This window comes from Catharus ustulatus, chromosome 2 (genome assembly GCF_009819885.2).
Source record: "Catharus ustulatus isolate bCatUst1 chromosome 2, bCatUst1.pri.v2, whole genome shotgun sequence".
In the NCBI taxonomy this organism is placed as follows: domain Eukaryota; kingdom Metazoa; phylum Chordata; class Aves; order Passeriformes; family Turdidae; genus Catharus; species Catharus ustulatus.
In genome coordinates this window covers 91,258,546-91,279,615 of record NC_046222.1, presented here as the reverse complement: position 1 = coordinate 91,279,615, position 21,070 = coordinate 91,258,546, and the positions used below count along the sequence as shown (strand labels likewise).

At 40.9% G+C, this 21,070-nt stretch overlaps 1 protein-coding gene across 3 annotated transcripts in view; it reads right to left on the bottom strand.

The window, feature by feature from the left end:
* The window catches only part of OCA2 (OCA2 melanosomal transmembrane protein), a 190,701-nt gene that overhangs the window by 155,667 nt on the left and 13,964 nt on the right, over window positions 1-21,070 (bottom strand). For all 3 annotated transcript variants that reach the window (XM_033053545.1, XM_033053547.1, XM_033053546.1), the window contains exon 3: window positions 8,569-8,858. In XM_033053545.1, the coding sequence (XP_032909436.1) occupies window positions 8,569-8,837 (269 nt within the window). In that variant the 5' untranslated portion in view covers window positions 8,838-8,858. The remainder of the gene's footprint in view (window positions 1-8,568; window positions 8,859-21,070) is intronic.

Here is a 21,070-nt window from a genome sequence, read left to right as displayed (position 1 = left end):
CTTACCCTACCCAGGATTAGACTTCTTACAGTAAATTCCTCAAAAGCATAGTATTTCCTCCTCAAATATCAAGTGCAAAGCCCTGCCAGACATATGAGTTCAATGTAATTGTCAATGTGTGGCCATCCGAGGGAGATGCTTTCATACCCCCCCACTGTCAGAGATCCACTTCAGGAAAGGGAGCCCTTACAGAAACTCTGCTCAAGGATACCAGAGAGCAAATGGCAGATGGACTGTGTTTACTGTCCTTACTGACTAGTAGAGAAAAGGCTGTAGCTCTGAAAGTGTGAGCAAAGCCTTCAGCCTCTCACAGCTGCTTCTGAACGATGCTAATTCACACACTACTGACTCAGTAGCTCCTGCTCCACTTTTTAAAACTGAGTGGCTGTAACTGCCAATCTGTTTTATACTTTACCCTGTTCAAAAGAAATAACTTAAAAATATGCAAAGAAAAAAAAATTTAAAGAAAAAACAAACACAAGTGCATTATTTCTGAACCTATCCAGTTCTGACAGCCCTGGCTCCAGCTCACGGAGCTGTCCTTGACGCAGCTCCGACCTGCTGTGAGCAGTGCTCTGTGTGGTCTCTGACTGCTGCTGGTCCATTAGCACAATTATTGCAAGTTGCCCCTGCAGCCCCATTAGCCCCTATCAGGCAGAGAATTGCTTGCTTTGTCGCTGTCTGTAAGCATTTTGGTGACTCATTTATCAGCTTTTGCTGTATTTCAGATAGTAAATCACTTGAGCTTCTTAGGTACAGCAGGATTTTTAAAAAGCCATATGATTTGCCAGACTACAGACCGTGACCTTTTTTTTTTTTTTGTACTTCACTGGCTAATTTCTCCCTTCTACATTAATCTTTTTTTTCCATCAACTACGTTCAATTTAACATGAACTTCAGTTCTTTACTATATGACCACCACTATCTGGGAAATTTTTGCTGCAGCTCAGGAATGATTTCCAGTGCTTTTAACACAAAAGGACAAAACACTCTGATGCTAATTTTTTCTAAAGAGAGAGATATTTACAGTTTGGGACAGACTGAAAGATCCCCATCACCAGCAGAACTATGCTCTAAAACATCTGCTCCTGACAGCAAGCTATGAATGGAGGAAAAAAAAAAAAAAAAAAAAAAAAAAAAGAAGGAAGGAAATATTTCTTTCTGTACTTCCTTGTGGGGTGAGATTTTTTTATTTAGTGGGGAATCATAGCCTTCCATATGGGTCTTTATCTTTTTAATATGTCTTGCTTTTGTTTGAAAGACCAAGCTGTAAGTAATTATGAGTGCAAGATATTCAGGGTTACCAAGGAATGCTGCTATCTTGGCTGCCTTCAGGGTTTGGGATTGGCAAGTTCATATTCTTATTACCTGCAGCTTTGGGTGGAGTTGAGATTTTTTTTTTCATATCTAGGGACTGATTGCATCAGAGTCTACCTTATAATCACAGCATTAACTTGCTTTTACCTAATTCAATCCATAGCTCAGTACACCCTGCTCACACTCTGTATTTCACACTGTATTTCACCTTCACCCAGTGTCATTTTGTAGCTCCATGGAAGTGTTTCCATTCATATTTTCCACTAGTTCTACTTCCTCTGCATTTTACTGATATTTGTCCATATAAATGTTTCTCCTTCCACTTCTGTCTCAAAGTCCCCTCTCCTCCTCTGGCAGTAGCTCCCCAGCAGTCTGGGCAGAGGATGAGACAATTTTTTTGTTCAAATGTTCAGTGTGAGCTAAACTAACTAAGCTCTTAACTCATCACCCTGGCTATTAGACTAAAGACTGCAAACCTTTCCTCTCCTCTCCCTTCAGACCCTTATATCTTCAACTAAATGATAGTCATTGGAAAGAAGAATGAAGAGTGTATAAACAAAACAATGCTGATTATCAAGAAATTTTCTTATAAAATAGACTACCAGAGTAATAGTTGCTGTTTTAATTGATGCTTCATCATATATTTAAAAAAATTATGTTGAAAGAAAAAAAAGAATTGTCTTGGAGTCTGGCAGATGGACTGTGTCTGGCAGATGTATGTGGACCCATACACTCACCAAGAACTGGGAGATATGTGTTTAATACTACTTAGAGCAATGCAGAGATTGTGCATCCATTTCCTACCAAGCAACTACATAAAGTAACTCCCATTAGCATTACTTTTTTTTGGTTAGACCATGAAATCAAGATGCTTTTTTCCTCCCCCTCTATGCTCTGCAATGCTCATGGGCTCCTGCTACACCTCAGGCTCTTTGAGGTCCACACCTTAAATTTCAATGGCCCAGACTGACTGTCAAACATAAGATTTTTCTCCATTATTCCCTTTCTCAACTATTTTGGCTACACTTTCAGGTCATGTCTTGTTCTACCCTTCAGCTGCAGAGCCTGGAGCCACAAAAAAGTTGCCATGTTGTCATGCAGACTGTGTACCACCCAAAAACAGTGCTGCAGTGGCTGCCTATATGCATGTCCACCTGATGCAGTAATATATGTAAGGACCATAGATTTCCTATGCCTTCTTTTCCTTCTTCCTAGTCACTTCCCATGAAAACTCCCAAAAAATTATGCGCATTTACACAGTAGAAAAACTGGGACAAAACTGAAATCATATTAACTAGTATAACTTGTCTAGCTGCTAATAAGAAGTTATGATTTCTGTAAATCATTCAGTATATTGGAGCTGCCACCCGCACACATGCCCATCAGCCAGGAGCAAAGCGTACAGGCCAGATTTCCAATAAAAAGCTTCATGGAGAGATGTTGAGTATCTGAGTTATTTGCTTCATCATAGATGACCAGCTGTTGTAACCCAATACCCTACTGCTTCAAGAATGGTATATCCCTTTAACCCTGTAACCCCTACAAGACCAATGGATTGACCCCTGCAAAGGGATTGGCCTGAAGCCAAGGCTGACCCCTCCCCTTTCCTGACCTAGAGAAAAACCCTGAGCCCACGTGTGGGCTCTCTCTTTATCCCCATCTCTCGCTCTGACCACATGGAAGCCTAAGAATAAAGCAGAATACCAACCCTGGGATAAGAGCCTTTAATATCCTTATGTTCTACATGAAACAGCATCCCAGACCAGCTCTGCAGGGTATTTGGGGAGCAGGCAGGCAATAGGGTGCTGTTTCAACCAGCTACTCCTCATGTCAGCTATTTAAGCCCCAGGCATGTGTTTCTGCTCAGTTGTGACTGGCCTTTTGCAATCCATTTCTTTTCGAAGTCTGATTGACTTGTTGGCTTTACCCTTCAATTAAAAAAACAAATTCTGACATTAAAAGCCTTTCCTTGTTTAAACAGAGTTTTGTGTGAGGAAAGTGCTGTCCAGTCCCATCTTGTATATGACTGGCATCTTTCCACAACTGGCCGTAGAGATCTCACAAAGACAAACCCCACATTACCATATTATTAACTATTAGGAAAAGAGCAGCTGCTTGCAAAATTCAACAGCTTTGTGAAATGTCACAGACACTCAAGTGAAACATTTTGCTTTTGGAGATTAGTACACTGCAAGTTCTTCACTGAGTGCTAAGCTCAGTGTTTAGCCTGACAGTTGGGAAAGTGTGAGGCAGTTAATTAATACCCCCTAATTCTTTCAACAGAGCACTCAGAAACAAAAATTAATAATGGTGGGTTCTTTTTTACAGAATGTTCTGTCAGAGCAAAAAGCATTCGAGTGGCTACATGGGAACACTGTGATTTTAGTCTGTCAATGGCAGAATAGAAATTGTAGTATATGACCAATCCAAGATAATGTGAATAATTACAAGAAATTAGCACAGAGATGATGAATAACACAAAACAACCAAAAAATTAACAACTTTGAACACAAAAACTTACAATGAGCAAAACCTTTTTCTGTATGTTTCTTTAACAGCAGAAACTATGTCAAAATCAGTCTTTTGCTGAACACACCTCTTTTGTTCAAATGAAGTCAAACACTCTCTTTAAGTTACTTCATACAACTACATTTCAGTCTTCCGTTACCATGGCAAGATACCTTTTTCCCAGGAAATGCAGAACAGCAAATTAGAATAAGGCAGCAGAACCCCACAATAACTTATTTGCCTATTGTGCATAATATGGGCTTTCTGTCATACTTCCTACCATTCAACCTAAAGTTTTGCTAGAGCTGCTTATTGCTTCATTTGAGCTTTTCAGTCTCTGAATGGTGTTTTATGATATTGTAGAGGCAACAGCAGGGAGCTTTAATCTAAGTTAAGAGAGTCTCAGCAGTTCCATGTCCCTACACAGTTTGCTCATGATAAGCTGTGTTGCAGCCACATGCCTCCATGTAAGCAATAAATGTTTGAGAGGGTCTATTTAAAACCAAATCAACCAAATGAAATCAATTAGCAGAGTCCGACTTTAAAACTTCTTCCATATTATTTGTTTACTGCAGCATCATAACATTTAAAGATCCTCATGGGAAATCAAAATACAGAAACATTCACTATGGATAAGAAATGAAAAGAAAGACAGAAGTGCCATCATTCAGACAGCTAGCACGATAACCATCACTTCAGAATGATCAAGGTGGCAGTTCACTGTGAAGTCATCTATCTGTGCTGGACCCTTCTCTAATGTTTGTGTGGATCTTGTTATAATGATCCTAAGGCTAAGATCAAAATTAGCCTTAGGATGTACCAAAAAAAAAAAAAAAAAAAGTCGCTTTCTTGATTTTGAGGGTTTTTTTTTCCCTTAGTCTTTTCCCCTGTCTTTTAAATTGTCAAATAAATTAAAGAGGCTTTTAAATTGTCACATAAATTTTACTTATTTAGACAGCAACCATGTCTTCTTGACATCTAATTCTAAATCTCATAAACGTCTTTTAAAAGTAACAGTACATCAACATAATTAAAAATCAAAATTGAGATTTATAATCCCTTATGGCTAAAAGCATAACCTCACTCTCATATTGACTTTTCACTATGCAATACCTTCTCCTCTTCCAGTTTCTCCAGCTAACAAGAAATAAAATTGCAATCTTCCTGCTGTTTTGCTACAAACCCAGGATTCAATAGACACTTTTAACTCACTGACCTTCTTATTGTAAACCAATCTCCCTACTGATCCTGAGACCAGAGATTCAGAAAGAGGTGGATTTGGTTGATTGTTTTTACTTTTTATTACATAAGAGAAACTGGGGAACAGGAGAAGTGCTGAAAGAAATAGTTTTGCTTGACGCACAAAGAATAAAAAAAAAAAAATCTTCTAAGGACTATCATATTAAATGACCATATAACTCCAAGGCCGAGTTCATCCAAATATAACTTCAGTGGAGTAATGCAAAGTAATTGCTTACATGGAATTAAGAATTATTATTCACCTCATTTCTATAGATTACCTTTGATGTTCACAAGCCTAAGACAAAAATAGCCGACTCCACCCCTTTCCTGTGAATCACCTGGGAGGGTTTCAGATTTGGTTTATATAAAACCGTGCTGTTAAATTCTTCCCATGCAAATAGCACTGATAATGATGAGACCAAAGGGCATTTTTGGAGGCCACATTCAGTACATACAGAGACATGATGGAAGGGAGTAGCCTGTGTCTTTAGACACAAAGCAGTGTGGAATCTTCCTGCAAGGTAAGGAGCTCATGAAGGTGGTTTGGACCAAGGTCTGTTGACTGTAAATGTCACTTCCATGTAACTGTAATGAAAAAGCCCCTGGTCAAGCCATTGTTTAAAGTCTTAGGAATTTGAGAGAAATGAAAAGTGGAAATGCAGACTTCATTGTCATGTTTTGGTATTTTAAAAGCTGCATTTCTGGTAATCCAAAGTACACTACAGCTCAGTGTAAACATACACCTAGGCCAGGTGCATTCCAGCTGAACAGGATGTCACTGGGGCTATTTTATGGTCCACTTCAGAGAGGCATGCCTACATTGCCTGCAGTGAGCAGTATTGAAGCAATTATATTGTTCACAAGAAGGCAGACAGGCTCATTTCTAGGGGAAGGACACTCTGGAAATACAGGATCATTGGAGTGACCATGGTGGCTAGTCCAGATCTCCTCACAAGAGCCAAGGGAACTTAAGACAATGCAGTAAAACCTGGAGTTAGAAGGTACCACTCTTCAACATGGAAAGTAAATGAGAAGGCATTCTGACAGAAGGCAGCCCAATAGGTACACTGACCACAAAATACCTGCAGGACTGTGCTGCAATCAAAAGGAAATGCTCAGTCCAAAACAGGGTGGACATCTCTGTCTCAGGGTAAATGGCCCTGCTTAACACAAGAACACCGTCTTAAAGGTAATTTTAGAAACTGAGATAAATCCTCTGTTCCATTAAATAGATTCTTTGGAAAGTCTTGTCTCAGTATACATTTGAAAAATTTAGAGAACCTGAGAATCTTATCCTGAAAGATAATTCAGTAATTTAAGTTAAGTAGATGCATTAAAACAAACCATACAGACGTGCCAATTCAGTGAACCACTTTACAGGGGAAAAAAAAGACATTTTGGTCTCTTCTTTTTTAATCATCGGTAGTTTTCTTTGCAAGCAAAAGAACAATTTACATGGAAAGTTAATTCTCATTCTAATGAAACTAATCAAACAACTTGTAACTCTGCAAAAGTTTATCCATTTTTTATCCGCATTCTGTTGGGGTAATTTAAGGGTAATTGTTCATATAGAGTAGTCATACAGGTCACATTGATATTTTAACTGCACCTGATGTATATTTGTTAAAATACATACTAAGGAGAGACTGATAAGTTTAATCTTCATGCAAAAAAAAAAAAATTGGAAGAGTAAGAGGCAAAGATCAACAAGAAGAAATTTTGAAAGATCTTTTCCTGAACCCTAATATACTGCTATAGAAGATTAGATATACATTTGTCTGAAAGGGAGCATGGATATGGGTACTTAATTGTACCTCTATTCCTAGATCACGCACAGTGACTCCTGTCTACTCAACACTAACAGTGTTAGCAAAAGGCTTGGAGTTACTCCCTGTGCTCACAGGAAGATGAGCTCCCTTCCCCATGACCCAGTATTTTTCATCTCTGAGACCTGAGACCAGAGATGACTGCCATATTGGTTCAGAGGTTCACAGAAGTTGTGTATTGCTAGTACACAAATTCATATCACTCACCAAAAAATTACAGGAAAAAGTTTTGCCAGAACAGTGAAAGTTGGTACATAAGAATAAAAATGTGGACTTTGTTCAGTGCCAGGATAGTAAACAGGAGAGTAAATAGTGCTGGCAAACACAGCTGTAGCAAGATATAGATGTGAACTCACAAAAAAACCCCTTCTCTTCAGATGCACTCAGTCCTTCCCTTCTCTTCCCTTGCCTTCCCCCCATCCTCACATATATGTTGTACTTACCATTCTCTTTCAGAATAAGACATCATCTCACCCTTCACATACTAAACTGAAGAACTTTTACAAGACTTTTTTCTGTCAGTAAAATTCTTAGTCGAAACAAAAATACTCAAATACTCAAAAAAAATCTGAAGGATTTATAAAGGTTTTTTTTGGTCAAGCTGATAATTTGATTCCTTTTTTAATATTTTGAAAGCATAGCTATAATGACTTCCAACTCTTACTCTGACAGAAACACTTTCAGATGGGTTTGCTGTAGATTTCTATGCCATACTTACAATATGTGTAAGTAACATATAAGCAACAAAACTCATCCAGCTAGCTTGGCTCTCCTTTGCTCCAGGACTGCACCTCCAACATGACGTGATTTTCATGACTTGTAACACACAACAAAGGTCTCCAGTATTGGATTCCAGATATTTTGCTAGCACTCCACTTCAGCTGCAATGTAAGCCATGCTCACTGCAGACACTGCCAGGCAGCACTTCAAGGCCTGTGCTCTACAGGAGTTTAGAAGCGCTGACACTTCTCTCTCACTTTAGGTTCTGTCAAGCCACCTCTAAAGATGCTCAAAACTACCCAAAAAAGTTGACAGTCCACGCTGGCTACCTTCCACTCACTGTGGTTGCTACTGGTTCAAAGCTTTCAAAATACACCAGAAATATTTTGGGATCTATAAATTATTTCTAAGTACTTACAAATAGAATTGCTGATTTTGAATCTGTCGCAACAGGAAAGATTAACATCTCTGCATCTTTCCTGGTGTGGGAGAGGATGCATGAGGAGCACACAGTCCTCGTCCACTTGGTATGTGGTGTATCCACTGTCAGAGCTGTGCTATATTGTGCCCTTTTAGTGTTTGCAGCCTCAGCTGTAGTGATTCTCTCTATGTTTTTATGATGCCTTTTGCTGAAAGAGGTATAAGGTGGGATGTGAAAACTGCTTTATCTCTGTGTGTTTTCTGACACCAAGTAGAGAAGAAAAGCCAACTGTCTGATCTTGAAAACACATCAAAATTGGCCCGTGGTGGCTATTAACGCTGAGATTAGTTTAGAAATCTGGTGATCCATGACCCCTCCACTGCAATTACAACTGCTCTGATGTTCCATTAAGGTTTTTCTTCTTTGTGTCAGGGGGAGAAATATTCACTTAATGAACATATATATCTGTCCTGCGAGGAAATAAAAATTAATTTTGATTTGGAGAAAAAGCATTCTATTTGTTCTTATTCTTACCTTCCCTGCATAGGCACAGGAGTGAAATCCTTCCCCAGAGCAATGCAGCTATCCTCCTCTATTGCTGATTTTTCACACAGGGTCCGTGGCTCTCCAAGACTCGCTACCATGCCATGATACTCTTTTAATAACTGGAGCTCATTGCAACTTCTGGTCACTGGTTTGGCTGCCACCTTCGCAGATAAACTGGTTTGATGTGATGATGTCTGATTCAGCTCCATCTCTTGTTGTCTAGAAACCGTACTGTAATCTTTGTTATCCAAGTACATCTGTCCCTGGGGGGCGTTCTCCTAAAAATGTGGAAGCAAATATACTGGGATTAAATTGAACTGACTCAATGCTTACTGCAGTACAAGCACGTAAAAAATGCCGATCAGATTTCTTTGAGTGCATTTTTGGGTATTTCCTTCGTTCATCTAGTTATACCAGGAACAATTCCAATGTTTTAAATATCTTTGCAACTTCAAAATAAGCCATTATAAGCACTGAATTAGATAAATAGATGGGTCTTCTACTTTTTCCATGTCTACCATGATTTTCTCCCACAAATATCCCAGTGACTTGCACTGCTTATCCCATAAAATAAGCCAAAATCATCTCTGCATCAGTGGTACAAGAGTTGCTGCTGCAGAACATCTTCCCAGCTTACAAAAGCACTGTTTCACCACTACCACACAGCTTTTTCCAGAAGCTGTGGTGGCAGCAGCCTCATGAAAGCCATCGTCTCCACCAGCCTTTGTGCTCCTTCAGAAAGCCCTGTCCTGCTGCAGATCCACCATGGGATGGGATGGTGGACCCTCATTAAGCAGAGCAGGCACTTGAGTTTTATGAAGACAGTGTGCCACTCCAGCAGTTGGCAGAGGCATTTCTGAAATGTGAATCAAACCTTGATGAAAATGAGGTTTTATGATATGGTGTGATTATAAGAAAAAAAACAGTGCGTAACAGTCAAAAAGCTTTTATGTTCTCATCATTAAAATTCAACCTGAAAGGCTATAAAAACCACTTCAAAATCCCACAAAGTGCACAACTCAGACATGACAACTGAATTAAAGATCAGCCTGTCTTAAACACATGCTGTGGAGTTTAATCATGGGAATATTTCAGCATAAAGTGCCAAAGCCACCGCAGAGGACAGCAAGAGCTCAGGAAACATGCCTGTCAGCCACCAGCATCCTTCTGGTGGGGGAGCAGAGCCTTGTCAGAACACATACCTGCTCCTCCCTGCAGAGATCTCAGCACAGGACACTTAGATACTCCTGCAGGGCTATGGGGCAAAAATAGCACAATAATAGGCTCTGCTTCAGTCCCAGTGGGAGAAATCACTTGAAACAAAAATGACAAACAGTTAATTATGATTTTGTGCAGATTTGAGCTCTCATGGCCCTGCAGATTAACAAGGACTGGAAGTTACTGAAAAAAAAAAAAACTGCACATACAAGCCACCACAAACACAAGTCTTGACTCCAGGTAAAGGTAGGCTTGTTAACCTAATTTAAATCAGAAATTCCCCACTTGGCATACCCTTCCCCAGTCTTATATTTCTATTTCTTTCTATTCTCAATGCCCTTATAAGCAGCCTGACAAACAAACTAATATTTTTTTTTATAAGCAGACTGACAGACTTTACCCCTCCCATCATTGCACAGTAGCTGGAGTACTGTGTCCAGTCCTGGTCCCCACAATTCTAAAACGATGCACAGACTAGACAAGTCCAAAGGAGAGCCAGAAAGATGATCAAAGAGCTGGAGGACCTTCCCTATGAGAAAAGACTACAGGATTTATTTTCCCCCTCAGGAAGAGAACTCTCAAAGGGGACCTCATTGTAGTTACAGTAGTTGAAAGGTGACTACAAAGAAGACAGGCTCTCTCTTCACAAGCAGCCACACAAAGAAGAAAAGAGGCAATGGGTTGAATGAGGATAGGTTTCATCTCAATACAAGAAGGAAGTTTTTTGCAGTAAGAATAACAGCAACAACTTCCCCAGGGGTAAAGGTTTCATCACTGCAGATTTTGAAGGCACAGCTAAACAGACCAGATGATCTCTTTGAGGCTCCCACAAAAGGCTGGACCAGATGGTCTTTCAAGGTCCTTTCCAACATGAGTTGTTCTATGAGTCTATGATTAACAGCCTGGAAAAGATCAACATAAATAAGCCTTTTCTTAATTGTGCTTTATCGGTTTTCTTGGAAGGGCAAAAAATGAAAGGGAAGGTAGGGAGAGTGTGGTAAATAAATGAAAGAAAGAAGGTAGCATCTATTGCTTTCACAGGGCTCCCATATTTAGACATGGCTAGCATGCACCAAGAAACACTAAAAACACTTCAATCTTCAGTGGATTATACCTCTCCTCTAGATATTTCCATGAAGGGATGCCTGGTGTAAGGAGCACAAACCTGGGTGAAGTGTAACCAAACATGCTGTCACTGATCCAGGACTTCTCCATGGCCTGAAAACCACAGAGCTTTTGTGATCAAAGACAAAATCCTGAGTGAAAGTCTTGGAAAGCCAGGTTTGCCACTCCTGCATGGAACCTAAAGCTGGGAGGTGCTGGGAGGGCAAACCCACACCACACAGAGGCCACCACTGCCCCACCAATGCTTTATTGTCACCTCTGCCCTACTGCCTGCTGCCCTACTAGCAGCAGTTTTGCCTGTTCTAAAACTCCAAACTGCTTTCCAGAACACAACTTTGAAATGCAAATACTTCCAATTCAAATTAGAGAAGATAATTGCTTTTGTCATCAATCTCACTTTATATATTTACATACTGGTTTTATTAAGATACTCTGCAAATCATAATAGAGATATCTGCCCACTTATTCCATTTTTCATAACATTTGGTTTGTCAGAGTTCCTATTGTGAAAATACACAGATTTTGAAATGATGTCATGCCGTGGAAATGTTAAACCTACAGCAACTCAGGCTGTACTAGTTTTTAAAAGACAAAAATCTGAACACAACCTCTGAAATTGATCCTTTCTCACCCTCTAAGTGGGATTTTTTTATCTTGAGGTGAACAGGGACCAAATCAGACAGGCTCTTGTATGTACAAAGCCTTAGCTTGAAAGACATTTATTTTCAGAATTAACATCAATGAAAAAATAAAATAATGTCAAGGACGAGAATCTTGAGAGAAAAATCTGATATCTAGTTAAAAACCCATAAAACTGCTTTATTGTACATTCACAAAAGCTTTGCAAAAAAAACCCAACAAAACCACAGCATTATTTTGCCACAAGAGGCAGGCTTGATTGTGAATGCCTATGTGGTTAAAATATTGCTAAGGCAACTATCTCCATGGTATCTAAGCTTCTAAGACATCAGTGCATTCAAGAAATTCTCGAATGATCACATCTCTCTGTAGTTGCAGAACTTCACTTTTATTTCTTCTTCTTTTCTCTTACCTTGCAGTGCCTCCATCAGCAATGAGACATAGGTGAGATGCCATCATGTGAAGGTAAGGAGAGATTTTAACCAAGAAAGGTCTATTTGGGGTACATTCTGGAGCTATGCACCAGCTAGAGTTTTTCAGACACAGTGAGAAATTGGTCCAGCAATCACCTATCTTGTGTTTGGCTAATACAGTGATAACAAATAAATTAAATAAATAAAAGGGCTAATACAGTATTTGAGCCTTGTTTGTCACCCCTTTTCGTCCCTTTCATCCCAGCTCAAGAAGCTGAACATTAAAAGTACTAGTGGAGAAGTAATTTTCAAATTTTTAGGTTCAAATAAGATCAACAGGTTATGTTATTTTATTTAAGAGGCTTTTTGCATTTAAAAATCAAGAATTTAATCTTAGGGTCCATGAGGCTATGAAATAACACATCTGCTCAAGGTAATACCAGAAATAATGTTTCCTGTCTTGCTCATCCTATTATTTATCAAAGCCCTTTTCTACCAAGACTGGGAAAAAAAATATTTCCCTGGAACTGTCACCTTCCCATTATCAGGCAGAAACTGAAATTCTAAAAAATTACTAGCTGAGGAGGAAAGCATATATTGTATATATACATCCCACTCTAGGGATGCATCTCCTAACAGCTTCCTCACAAGTCAGACAGCTGATACTGTCCCTCCTCTGGCAGACACCAGCAAGTGGTCACAGCAGCCTGGAGGAGAGTTGTTGTTCTTAGCCTGAGAAACAGAGCAAGGCTTCAGTACTGCAGCTCAGAAGTCCTCCCAGCACAGGCTTATCCTCACATGCCCATTGACACACATAACCCTGGCCCTGCCATCCTGGGGACATGTAGATAAAAACTCAGCTGAAAACCTACCTCCAGAGTTACAGTCAAAAATCACACACACACACACGTGCTCCCACAATGCCCTTGCAAAAGCATTTATTTATATTTATTTATTCTGAGTAAAGCAGAGGTACTGCAGTATCTAATGTTGACATGTTACAAACAAGAACTCTTGGTATTTAATTGGTGTGTTTTCTCTTATAAATTGGAAGTGTTACTAGCTGTAGGAAGGCAGGAAGGCTGGTTTGGATACACAGAGTGTGAGAAATCCCTTTAACATCTAGGATTTTGCAGTTTGTTCCAGTGCTGCTGTTTTACAAAAACCCCTGCCTATATGATCCCCATTATCTTATAGGCCGATGTTAGAGATTGCAGAGAAAAAAGTTGTGCAGAACAGACCTCTTGCATGACTGGAAAGAGGACAGATCATAGTGTACAGAGTGGGGCTGCAGGACAGCCCACAGCAGATTGCTACTACTGACTCTTCCATGTTTTTGGGGTTGTCTTTTCTTGCCATCCACCAGTGGCAAGAGGAGTGGTGGGAGTAAACCTTTCTTATTATGGTAAACCTTTCTTATTATGCAACAAACATACAAAGAAAACTGTGAAGTTCCTATCAAAGACTCCCCACTTTTGTTCCCCATGAATTCTTGGCCCAGGGCTGCTATTTATCAGGTGAAAGCAGGATGATGGGCTATAAGAAGCTTTATCTCCAACAGTCTGCCCAATAAGAAATGGTTTCAAGCTGTGCCCAAGAGAGCTGATCCCAGGTGGTGGTTCCCAGGCACACCCAACCCTTAAAGCCCTGATACCTTACTTTCTCTCACTGGGTTTTAAAGTGTTTCAAATACCACACTTGCAAACTGTCAGAACTTATCAGCTTTCAGCAAGTTGCTGGATTTCCTTAGCCAAAAGGAGGGTGTTTGCCTGAGAGCAGTTTATTTTCATAGTCCATATACTAGATGGTGAGACTTACTGGATGGAAGCAGCATGGAGCCATTCCCTGTGACCACACATTCCATGCTGTTGATCTGGGATGGACATTCACGTGTCCAGGAAAGTGAAAAAGGAACCCAGCTGCAGCACCTTGAGGACTTCAGAAGACCCTAGATCTCAGGGCAAGATGGCCTTTGCTGCACTTTAGTGCCTTCCAGGGAGGCAGCCTGTGCTGGAGCAAGGCTCTTAGGACTTCCCAGCTCAGCAAGAGCAGACCTTACTGATGAGACCCTGCTGTTCAGAGCCTGCAGTTCAGACCCAGCAGCCCAGACCTTACGGCTGTATTTAAGGCAGCAGCCCCTGGTGCACAGAAGAGGATTTGACTTCATTAGAGCCTGGGCTGCTCTCAGGGCTCATGGGGTTCTAGCACTGCTGCTCCACCGGAGCACTCTGAGTGAAACAGGACACAGGAGAAATCTTACTGTGCTCAGAGCCAAACTCAGCCTCTGCAGAGGGTGAAGTCCCAGTCTCCTGATGCTGCTGTGATCCAGCAGCTGCTGACTGGACACATGGCATTGCCTCCTGGGGACTGGCACTGCCCAGACTCCCACAGGACACAGGGAGACTGCAGGATGGAGGCCCCTCACTGCAGTGATGGCTGGGCTAGGGAGCCCTGAGGAGGGAAGGAAATGTGTGAATTGGGATTGGAATTAGAATAGTGGATCTGCAGCAGAGGGGCGGTGAGGGGAGCTGAGGGCTTTGACAGAGGGTACGGATGGAGTTAGAGCCTTATCGTACAGACACGATTCAAACAGCTGGAGGGGAGACACAATTTGCAAGAAGAAAAAACAAACAAAAAAAAACCCCAAAAAACACACACAAACAAACAAAATCCAAAAAACAAAACAAACAAACAAAAAAGCCCCACATAGCACCGTGACGAAACCTTCCTCAAGCCATCCGCGGGCGCAGGCTGCCGCCTGCCGGCTGCCTGACCACAGGCCAGACACCGGCTTTCCCCGGGAAAAAAAAGCTCCATAAAGGCGAGCCCAGTTTGAAAGGCGGGTTTCAGAGGAGTGTCCGTGCTCCCGGGCCAGGGGGTGGCTGCAGCACCCGCCGAGTGGTGCATGGGTAGAACATCTGTAATCAGTCAGCAGGAGCTGTTTCTGCAGGCACGGGAAGGGGCTGACACAACATCCCTTCGTGGGCAGGTGCAAGGGAAGCAGGTTCCCTGTATCCTACGGGGAACTGGCTCGTGCACAAGCTGATGCATTCAGGCCAGCCGGACCTTAAGAATTTCATAGAATCACCGATCAGTTTGGGCTGGAAGGGACTTTAAGAACATCGAATTCCAATCCCCTCTCACGGTCAGGGGCACCTTCCAATAGGCCAGGTTGCTCAAAGCCCCATCCTACCAGGCCTTGAACATTGCCAGGGATGGGGCACCCACAGCATCTTTAGGGAACCTGTTCCAGTGCCTCACCACTGTCATAGTAAAGAATTTCTTCCTCCTTTCTAATCCAAATCTACTCTCAGTTTGAAGCGGTTCCCCTTGTTCTGTCTGGGTGTCCTAGTACAAAGCCCCTCTCCAGCTCCCTTGTAGCTCCTTTGGGTACTGGAAATTGCTATTAGATCTCCTCAGAGCCTTCTCTTGTCCAGGTGGAGCAACCCAAACTCTCTTAGCCTCTCTCCATCCGAGACATGCTCCAACCCTCCAGCTCCCTGGAGCATTTCCATGGCCTTTCCCTGGACTCCATCCAGCAGGTCCGTGTCCTTCATATGCTGGAGGCCCCACAACTGGACACAGTGCTCCAGGTGATTTTTACATTCTAAGGAATCTCCTCTGATTCAACAGAAGATGGTAGAGATTCCCACCATCAGTTGGGTATTAAGTTATCATCCTGTTAAAAGAATAATTACCCCATTTAAGCATTGCCCTGTGCAAAAGATCCCCATAAATTAGGATTTTTTGGGGCTGGTTTTGGGGATTTTTTTGGGTTTTTTTAAAAGAAAACCCTCTATCCCTGAGTGTCTGTGTGCCAATGACTGAGTCTTGTTCAGTATTTAGTTTAAAGAGCTAGTTTGAGGAGTCATTTAGAAGTCTTTGCTGAAGGAAGAATGTGAATGAAGAGCTAAGAGCTTGGACTATAGGAGCAGGAAACACTATAGCAATAATGACAATCAACAAGCAAAAAAATGTATATCCAGATAAAATCCAGATAAAACAGTAATTTCCTCTTTCTTTTTTATTACATCTGCCAAAGAGGTCACTACAAAACCCATCCAATATAAATAAACTTTTTAAGTGTCTAATCAGATACAGATAAACAAATTGCAATACATTCTAAGGTTATCCTCACCTTTACCTCCTAGGTCCCTGGAGAGTCTGTAGAGGGAGACAGGCACTGGCCACCCAGCCTCCATCTGGCCTGAGACAGGGTCAGTGCACCATGCTTTAGGGTATTCTACCTGACCCACAAAAGAACTGGAGGTTTGGGGGAGATGTGTTTTATAAAGACATCTCAGTTTTGGGGACCTAATTTCCAGAAATCTCACTCACTTAGCTGGAGTCAGTGGGAACTTAAAAACCGTAGCACCAAGTAAACCAGTAACTGGGACCAGCACAGGGACATGGTCCTTTGAAGACTTACTGAATGCTGTCACATCACTGAACCAGTGTACACACTGGAGAAAATTTCTTGCTGATAAGCTGAGCAAGTAAAGGGCGAGGGAGGGCAAACACCGTTTTTGAAACAAGCCACTGAACTTGTTCTGCCAGAGCTATTCAAGTGTGGTAGGTGCATCATCTGTGCACAGGATCTGAGGCACCTTTACTGGAACCAAAGTGTTGCCCACAACTTAAGACAAATAGGAGAGAAAATCAGGCAAGTACTATAAGCTATAGTTTATGGGTCCAGAGATTCTGGGAGCTGTGTTAGAAGTATGCTGTGTCAGGGGGAGAATGGTGTAACTCTGAAATAGACCTTTTTGGATTTAGGTCCTGCTTTGGGAAAAAAGAGAAAGAGACACAGACACTAGAGTTGACTTTCAAAATACAGCTGGAGACACTACAGCATGTGCAGCTTACTCTGACTAGAAGATGCTTAGAAATCAGGCAGTTATGAAAGGAAAAAGACTCAGTCTACTTCCTGTCACGACCCAAGTGTAAACCTCAAGAAGATTTTTTTCTCTCCTTAAGCTATGCTTTTTATGCCATAAAGTTAATATTTCTGTATTTCCTTAAATATACCATATCTCAAGAAAGATAAATAGCCTGCTGAGGTGTCCAGGGCCTTTCATGGCAAGAATGTGAAATGATTCACACTCATGAGTAAAAAATTCAGCACTCTAACTCTACTAGAGGACTTTGAGAGCTTTATACTACTTCTCTTTTGCACTTCATAACCTTTCCTTACATGGTCATGGGAAGACAATGAGATCTCATATTCTTAGCTCACATTAAAGGCTTCAGTGGGTAACTGGCAAGGTCTCAACGTAGAGACAGGCAAAAAATGTCCAACCCTGCAGCCTCTGGAGGGTCATCAGTCTCTGGGATCTTTCAGTACTTTGATATCTTCAATATCTTACAACACATCTTTATTTTATTTTATTTTATTTTATTTTATTTTATTTTAGGCATGTCAGACTAAGTATATAGCAGTGTTCTGTCCGGTTATTTGGTGCATATGAAGGTATTTGTAGCTTCCTTTTTTTTAGTTGTGGGCAAGACAGTAGGAAGAGGTTAATTAGCTGACATTATATTTTGAAATTGTTAAAATAATCCTGGTTAGTTTCTGCTTTGTTTCAGAAATAAAAAATCAGGATGACAAGTGGAAAAGGAATATCTTTACTGGGGAGGAGGGTGTGGAGGATTTTCTTAGCTTTATTTTTTTAATGAGTATTTTTCTAATATTAGATGTTCATAACAAATTATTCTTCAGCTATTCAAGCTGAACACCAAGCTCCTAAAAACAAAGTGCAAGGAAAAAATGTGTTATTGCTTCCTGAATGGCATGCCTAGATGATTGTTATTCCCACAATGTCAATTGTTCTTATGTTTAACTTGACAAACTGCAGGTGCTTGAAATTGCTGCAGCAGCTAGAATACTGATATACAATAAAGGTTCATGTCACATTTCTCTTGTCTGCTTTTAGCCTAAATTTACTTTATAGAAAAGGTGATGAAAAGGAGTCTCTTTGCACGAAGGAATTAGAGCCTCCATATGCCTTGGCAGCTGTACAATGAAAAAAAGATGCTGCCAACAGGTGCAGAAGAGTAGAGTTCACGATATTGCTGGTTTCTCCTTTATTGCAAACATGCCACAGAGCAGAATAAGACTTTTTCCTGGAGGACCCAGGTGCAAATGGAAGTAACAGTGGGATAGATTTGAAATTTTCAGCTGTCCTCTTTGCCCTAGTATTATCAGGACTTTGGTTTGTGAAATCCCATTGGTACAGCAACTATTTCAAGTGGTAAACAAAGCCTCATACTGCTTTTCATTATATAATTAAACTTTTGAAAGTTAATGTAAAAATTCCACAGCCTGATGATATGGCTGGAGTTTTTCCTCATTGCAGGTAAAAATAACATGATTTGTTGACACTGACCATAATACATCAAAGATAATTAAACCAAAGAGGGGACATTAAGGGAGATAAGTATTTTACATAGATTCATTTCCATATTCAATGCCCAAAAAATGTTGCAGGTTTTGTTTACTTTTAAAAAAAATTGCTTTATCTATTTAAAATTTTGTTTCCTTCCTGTATTAAACAGTTTCATGCTATATTCAGAAAATAAGTATCATTACAGGACAAAACTATTTCCTGTTTTACATTTATTTTTGCAATGAATACAAAAAAAATATTCTTCTGAGACAGTCATGGCAAAAACCAAAGCATTCTGGGAGCCAGACAGTGACTGTAAATGGATGTAGCTGTACTGATTTCAGACATCAGTAGCACTTCATTCCAGACAGCCAAAGGGATTTGGTTCTGCTTGCATCAAATTTTGCTTTGATTTTAGCCAGGAATGGGTCAGACCCAGTTGAGATAATAAGTCTGTTTGGATTAAAAATTTCAGTGGTATTCTAATAACCCATTCTGGTATAAATCAAAAACAGACCGAGCTTACATTGAGCAAGCAAGGGTGAAAATGAAAACAGATGCATTTAGATCTTTATTTTCTGGATTTGGGCACTGTTTGTACCCTCCTGCTGAACAGAGCTTTTTACCTCCCTTGTTGCAAATGAACCTGCTTTTATGCACATTCATGTTGCTTAGATGCAAATGTCCATACAAGAGAAGGAAACAGAGCATCCTCAAGGAAAATTGGTGTGCTGTCGGGGTCACTGGTTCATGTTATAGTCCTGAATGATTCATTAACTTATTTCTCAGCTATAAAACATTCTTAACAAAACCAAGATGAAAACACATACTATGGGATGTAGATTTGTGAAACTGGCGGCTTTCTGGAGTATTAAAGCTTATGAAAATCCAAATCCAATCTAAAATGTATGGAATGTGAGCCTTGCCTTAGGGCTTTACCCAAAATACACTGAGATTAGGGAGAGTCTTTCCACTGACTACACTAGGTTTTGGATTGAGCCTTTCAAAGATGCAAAACAGACACTTAAAATGCTTAGATTGTGGATGAGGTTTGGTTACAAAAAGAAATTTTTCAAGTTCAAAACTCGAAGGCAAAGCCTAAATAATGGAATCTCAGGGCCAGAAAATCAAAATTACACAGAGAAACTGTACCCTTCATGTTGTCAAGCTGGCAGCATGAGCAGAGGAAATGTGAGAAGGCAAGGACACCAGAGCAGCCTCAACCCTCCATATGAGTAACTATGTTCAGACTGCTGTATTTCCTCTTCCTATGACTGCTCCCTGCCTACCACAGTGTTCTCCTCCTCCCTCACCCATGAGCAACACTCTTCTCATGTTGATGGAAATGTGATTATTTTATTTAGGTGAAGTGTGAATTATTTTATTTAGGTATCCCTGGGAAGAAGATGCTTCAAATTTAGCACAGAAGCAGAACTTTCACACCACAGTAAATAGGAAAAGCATTAAAATCTGAAGTGTTCAAGTAATTTAAATGTTCAGCAACTGGGGATTGCTTTAAGCATTTAAGAGGAGGAGGTGAAGCCACAGCCTAGCAGCTACTGGAGACAGGATGGAATTTTTTATTCCCTGCTTTACTATAGATTTAAGCTTGTCTCAGGGCTAAGGTGTACCTTGTCTGCCAAATAACATTTTCTCCATCAGATTTTATTCAGGAAAGCTGTAAGTTATTTTGATACTTTGAGGAAATATGTTATTGTAGGTACAGGAACAGCCTCTGCCCATCAAAACACTTAGCTTGTGTGTGAGAGCACACCTGAGTGTGTTTTTCTGAAATGGGGGAATGAGGGTGGCCTCTCTGTTCAGATTATCTAAAGCAGGCTGCCCCCAGCGAGTGATTGTGTTTGTTGGCGCTCACGGGAGACAGTGCATTCCTGGGCAGAAAGTTCACTGCACATCAGCGTCATTAGCGAGCCTTTCTGCGAGTCATTCCAAGTCTCCAGAAGGTCTGCAGCAAGAATGCAGTTTTGAAGCAGCTGCTTAAAGATCTGAGGGAAAGTTGGCTGGAAGAACAGCCACATGATCCTCCGACCCCTCGAGTATTTTTGGCTTTCAGATGCTAAGTCCAACGTGACATGACAGCCTTACACAACCAAAACCTTACCATCAACCAACAGAGTGACAGCTAAACAGAATGGGGAAGGAGACATTCACCCACCTTTCCCTTTCTTTATTTATGCTTATCAAAGCTTTTTAGCCTCTAACATTTCGGGTGGAAGTGAAAACATCCCAGAGTGGCTCTGGCTGTGGTGCAGGGCAGCACACCAGCTGCCAGCAAGTTGTCCTGAACATGCATTGAGCATTGTGAACATCTCATGTCAGGGCGAACCTTCAGGCACAGACAGCTCTGGGCTTTTGAAAACTTTGGATGAGTTTGTTTTATCACTAGCTCTAGCCCTTCGTCATCGCACTACTCCTTTAAAAATACACGTTGGAATATAGCCCCTGAAAAATATAATTTGCACGTTATAGAGCTCAACATAGGACTGGAAGAAACTATCACCTTGTTGGGTGACAATTGGTGTCACTCTGCTCTTGGTCCCTATCCTCATATTCTGAGGATGACACCCTATTCCCACTATGGGATACAGGTACAAATAAGAGGAAATGAGATAAAACTCTAGGGCCTGACACTCATGCTAATGGCTTTACACCCAGCCAGGAAGCTGGAGCTAGTTATAGTTGCACTTA